General features: G+C 43.5%; 1 protein-coding gene across 1 annotated transcript in view; it reads right to left on the bottom strand.

Moving 5' to 3' along the window:
• Nucleotides 1-339: 339 nt before the first annotated feature.
• LOC108673493 overlaps nt 340-6,325 on the bottom strand; it is a 16,863-nt gene continuing 10,877 nt past the window's right edge. Inside the window, exon 3 of the mRNA XM_047883489.1 lies at nt 340-547. Coding sequence (XP_047739445.1) covers nt 340-547 — 208 coding nt within the window. The remainder of the gene's footprint in view (nt 548-6,325) is intronic.

Genomic DNA, 6,325 nt, shown 5'->3' with positions numbered 1-6,325 from the left:
GCGGACGTCGCCTCACCTTCTTCTTCCTGAAGAAGATGGAGCCTCGCTTGCGCCTCTTGCTGCTGCCCTGATCCTCGTCGTCCGTCCTGTGGGGTATACGGTCTACTTAGTGCACCAGACCCTTAAATTGCCTCCATCAGACCCCGACACCTGCACCCACCAGACCCTTTACCTGCCTCCATCAGACCCCATAACTGCCACTATCAGACCCCGACACCTAACCTAACCAGACTCCATCACTGCCACCATCAGACCCCATCACTGCACCCACCAGACCCCTTCAATCACCACAAAACATCACCCCCACCCACACACCCCACAAAGATCACCACACTCCCATCACCACCACGCATCACACCCACACCCCACACCCCAGCCNGTAGGCACACCTAGCACCGCTATAGGCACACCTAGCACCGCTATAGGCACACCTAGCACCGCTATAGGCACACCTAGCACAGCTATAGGCAGACCTCTGTCGTTGGGGGCGTCCTCGGCGTCGTAGAAAGGTTCCTCTCCATCAGAGTCGAAGCTGCTGAGGCTCACGCTGCACAAAAATCAAAGATTCAGGATAAGTTGTGTTTCCATGCTCTGTTTGACAAGGCATTGTTAATTAGTTATACCCCGCACGATGGTTCTGAATGATGTCAGCAGAACACCGTCCCAGTAACTGATGGAACAACAAGGAAACAATGAGAAAAATCTAATATAATTGACCGGCAATTAAACTAACAAAGTCGAGGGAGGGCGAAAATCATAGAGAAAATTTAGTTCCACGCAACAGATGATGACGCGCCTGTTTGTGAGAAGGTACCGCCATGTGGCAGAGCGTCATTATTATCCTCGTTCGTAGCAAGATGCATACATAAACCCGCTAGGAACTTACAAACGTCGGTAATGATCGGCCGCGTTAGTGCCGGAATGCTGCCGTTTACTGCCACCATATCAGCCGCGTTAGTGCCGGAATGCTGCCGTTTACTGCCATCATCGTGCTCCAAGCGCCCGCTGGCTGCCACAGTACCACCGTGCAGCCGGCTATTTTATATAACATGAACTTTTTACACGGAGTAATAAAGATTTATGATGATAGAATGGAATAAGATTCCTTAGACATTGACAGTTTTCCAGGTGCACTGGGTGTGACGTCTCACCCTAGAAACTGCATGAAGTTTACTGCGAAAACCTAACTCGCCATCTTGACACTGATTGAGATTCCAGAGCTTGCTGATCTGTCGTATTGACGAGGCAGCAGCGATGAGTTCTCTAAAATATTCTGCTGTATATCTAAAAAAGGTAAAGATTTCATTTCTATATTTTTGTCGTTGGATATTAAGCAATTTTTTCGGAGTGGTGAACCTCAGCGCGGATGACGCGCAATTGAGATTTATAAGAAAATTTCACACGTAAAATTTACGATGGAAAATATTACTCACGAATTAAATTCAAAGGGACCTAGCAGAAGTGTTCTCAATTTTAGGATGGAGGCTCCCAGAATAACTCATTTTTACTTACTTACACCTAATGTGGTTCAAATTGCATCGATGATAATACTTAGTCAGCACAATTTAACAGCGACCATATGAGGTAAAACTCACCAAGTATCGTGATATAATCGCGATATCTCGTCGAGTGAACAACTGCAGCGCCGTGGTGTTTGCTCGCTGACAGTAATAAGTTGCGCAGACGCATGTAAAATATGCTTAAAATTATTTCAATTATAAAAATATCAGGATGTGCACGTTTATTCACTTATTAATTACATCCATATTGAAAAACATACATTAATCTAGAACGAGATTTTTCACACTCATTCTTTATTTTTTTGCAATTGAGAATATTTTTCGTGTGCTGAACATGCGCATGTGTAAAATTTTGCCTACACTCAGAAAAATAAATGTGTCAGATTGTCCACATAGTGACGCCCTTTCCCACACTCAGAGCAGAGAGCGGACGTAGCAATGATACGCCCTATTACCATGCCAAACTGGTTCAGAATGACCCACTCATGAGCAAAAACTGCTTCGCTTCTTGTACAAAGTCTCATTAATTTCTGTGAGTGTATCTGTGATCAGGTACCACAGGGCTGAATTATATCATGAACTGAATGAGACAGACGCATTCAGGCCACTGCCAACACGGCGCTGATTTGGTGCCGGCATGCAGTCAACCGCGAAGTGGTAGCGCCGCATAGGCGCCGCGCTAGTGCCGCTCACTGCCGCTGCGGTCGAGACACAGCCCAGCAGAGCCGACATGGCTCAGCATCTACCCAATCAGAATTCAGTTCCGCATCAGCTTCTGATTCCTCGAATCAGAAGCTACCACGCCTCTGAATTTTGTAAGGGTAAGAGTGGCGCTATAATAACGGCGCCAAAGTTGTCTTTCCGGCACTACCGTAGCATTGTAAACGCATTCATACGATTGTAGATTGGCATTTGTCCGTAAAAAATGCTTACCATGATTCTTGACTAAGAATGCAGCAATGCCATCTCATTTAAGAAGAATCGGGGCCTTTTCAAATAGCTAATTAATCATCGAAGAAATGTTCAAACATATAATGGTAGAAATGTTTTGAGTAGTAGAGAATGCGTGGGTTGCACTGCTTGGCACAAAGATAAGTTGAAACACAGAGCAGGTATGATCCCGGCATTAATTGATCAATAAAGCTGTACGACATAAAAATTTGCACGATAGTCGTCTCCGACATTCTGGATTACAACGGACACACAAATTTAAACGAATAGCTTACAATAGAAAGACAGGGTCAACAGAGAGGCGACGACACCACATTTAGAAGGTGAGACCTGGTGCTCTTATGAAGAAGCTGGATCGTCACTAGAAAATGAAACGTTAGCGGAGCTATTGTTAGCCGAATAATTTAGAAAAAAACGGACGTAATCTTCAAAACTATAAATTCAGTTTAATCTTAATGTCATTCATGCTAATTCATCGTATTCTCATACTCAGGGCTAATGAGGTAATAAAAGAGTAACACCATTTCGACTTCAGAGTGCCGTAAAACTGCCGATCCAATCGATGCCCAATAATGCGTTTTGCCTGCGCCGATAGAAACGTTCATCCGCTGAAGTGATGTGGCCTGCAGCGCCTCTTTCCCCCATCAGTTTAGCTTTTGCTTGATTATTTAAAATCATTTGTGCAAGTACTGTTCATGCATTCTTTATAGTTGTAAGAATTTTTGACAGGCCATTGGTAATTGAGAAAGGAAAGAAATGAAGTTCGTTAGCGCCATTAAAGACTTGGCAAATTTTTCACCACTACATGGAGGTGACGAGTCGCACAATGAGGCATTTATTGATTATTTACTGAGAATTCATTCTCACTCGGAAGGGTGAGTATTAGATATGAAAATATATGAAACGTCAGCAATGTACTCAGCCAGGATATTTTAAAACACTTATCGCTTTAGCATTAACATCTTTCAAAATTTTCTCAGAACAAGCATTTGACCTGAGCAGCCAGACTCATAAAATAAGCCGGAAAACTTGTTGCCGGCGGCGGTGGCTAATAAGCCCTCAGAGAGAACCTCCGAGAGAATATAATAGGCAACACAAAATCAGTCCCTGAAAATTCCAAACTTTTGTCGTAAAATGTGAGAGGCTACAGTAAAATTCGTTTTCTAGAAAGAATGCCTATACTATAAGCAAGGTAAATTTGTTATTTAATCAAAGTAATACATCGCTAATAGTACATATATAATACATGGAACTGTGTAACATTGTTTCTAATGAAGCAGACTTGCTGGAAATAACTATATAATTACACGGGCTGGAGAAGGAGTGTTCCTGAGACAGGCAATGACAGGAACATAGCGCCCGACAGACGCGCTACACAAGACGGCAGCAAGGAGTCGCACAACACGGCATTATATGCATGCAAATTGACAGATCCTGTCTGGCCTTGACTGCGCTCACTCGTCGCCTAATGGACTACAATTCGTGACGACACTCCGCACCATAGATACTTAACCGTTATTGCCCTGGGCCATACCTTCAAAATTCGCTAAGTGAACGTAAGTGCTTACGCTCTATTTTCTTGTCCATGATTGGTAGATTTTGCTTGAAAGACCGTCAATGATTGGTTCAAGAACTTGCGATCTCTTAACTTTTTTTGAAGGTATAGGCCCAGATTACGCATGTAAGACCATGAAAGTAACGTCAACATTGAGCACTTAGGTTAGCGTTGCACATTTGGAGATTGACTATATAAATGGGTTTAAATACATTGAGAGACTCGAAAAAACACCGGGTTTATGGCGGTGCGATGACATGGCAAGAAGGCAGTGGCAGATTTAAGCTCAGCAGCAACTTCTTCGCTAGACTCTTCAGTAAAGTTCGGGCCAGTGTAGCGCCGCAGCGCAGGATGAATCGCTGGCATTAAAGTTCCGCTGATGAAAGTGGGGCTTCATTCTTCCCTGTCGGTGGGGAAGATGAATGCTCGAGTAGATAACGGGGGAAAGGCGGTCCAGGGCTGAGGGGTCGATAAAGGAGGAATGAAGCGGATGAAGGATTAAGTAAATTAAATTAATGGACTAATTTCTGCGACATTTGCATGAGTTAGCGAACTTCGTATCCTTTGCGAGAGTTTTTCTACGATGTCGTTAGATTAAGAACGATGAACAATACTGATTAGTTTAGAGAACGGCTCTCCAAGTGGGTATTTTGGGGGGACCGGACCGAAACCGCCTGCATATAGGCTCGGCATAATGACATTGTTGAAATTCGCGTAATTTCTTATCATTTGGGGAGTGGGTAAGTATAATCACGAGTCATATATGAAAAGGAAGAGAGTGCTAGGGCCTAGCTGGTAGTTTGAACTGAGCCGCAGTTACAATACGACCATGTTTTACTGCTATTAAGCTCCTCCAATTTTGATTTTAAGCCAGAATTTATCGAAATTTTTAGTAGATAAATTTAAGAATTTTTAAGCCAGAATTTATACACCAAGATTTATCGACGTGAACAGAGGTTAATTGTCGCATTGTGGATAAAGCAAGAGAATTCCTGCAGGGCCGGCATAACTTTTTTTCACTAATGTGAACAATTCATGAACCGTCGTAATTTCATAGACAAAAAATATATGCGAGTATTTAAAAAAAAAGAATTGGCGCCATCCCACACGTCACCAAAAAATCCGCATACGTCACGATATACTTCTGTCCAAATGTAATAATGTATTCAGGAATGACATTAAATTTTTTCTACTTTTACAGAAAATTATTTTGATGTCATTTTTTAGGACAGCCAGTGGGACTCAATGGGTTAAGAAAACATGTCACTAATTTCATATGCAAAGAAACATGTATGAGCTCAGCAAGAACAGTTTTCTGCAGACAGAAGTAGTATAATTATATTGTTGCCATAGACTACCTCATTCAGCCTTTTTTTCATTCACAGAAACGTCCCAGAATAAAATAAAAACTATCCGAGTTTCCCTTATTTTTCTGACCGAAACGACAGTTGAAGTCGCTTGAACGGTAGCGTTTCGGCTGAGCGCCGGGAAATTTGGTCCCACGAGGACCACTTGCCTGCATACTTAATGAAGCAGCAGCCGGATAATTTCTCACGTTCAAAAGATTAATTATGTACCGCAATGAGATTATGAGGCGCGGCACATTCTGCTGAGCGGCTGCTAATCGACGCCGCATGCAGGCTGGCGACCAGCCCCCATAAATTAGAAGCAGGTTATTTGAACAGAGGCTCGTTATAACATCTCACATATTTTCAGAGGGTCTCCTCGAGTCCAATGACGTTGTATTCATAATAGATTCACATTCACTGCCGCAAAAGTATTCATTAAAGCAAATTCTTTCAATACGCGGTTATTTTTAAAGCCTAAATAGTGCTGACAGACATAATTTTACGCTAATTGAGTTAATGGAAGCTTCCTGAGGCTTGATCATAGCGACAACTGCCAAGACCGCAGCACTTTTAGAAATATCGAGCGACGGCCGTGGCGGGGCGAAGAGTGGCAGAGAGCACAATGATACGGCAGGCATGGGATGCTGGGGGCATGGGATGCTGGGGGCAAGAGAAGGCTTCAATAATGTACCACAAGACAATAAGGAAGATGGAACATATAAACAATTTCTGGGGCAGACAGAGACGCGCTGAAGCTGTTGCTCAGCACGTCGCAGGCTGTCATTCAAGACATTTTGCCGTGGCAGCGTCAAGTCTGCTCGTCGTGGCTACGTCATGACAGAGCAGGTGAGCCTTCAGGAACAAGATGAATGGCAGAACAGCTGAGCAGCAGTGACAATACATCACGGAACTGAGGGGCCCGCGGGACTTAGGGATCTACTGGACTGAGG

This window comes from Hyalella azteca, unplaced genomic scaffold (genome assembly GCF_000764305.2).
Source record: "Hyalella azteca isolate HAZT.00-mixed unplaced genomic scaffold, Hazt_2.0.2 contig13043, whole genome shotgun sequence".
Classification (NCBI taxonomy): domain Eukaryota; kingdom Metazoa; phylum Arthropoda; class Malacostraca; order Amphipoda; family Hyalellidae; genus Hyalella; species Hyalella azteca.
Note: the sequence above shows the minus strand (reverse complement) of the source record. Positions and strands in the feature narration are given on the sequence as shown.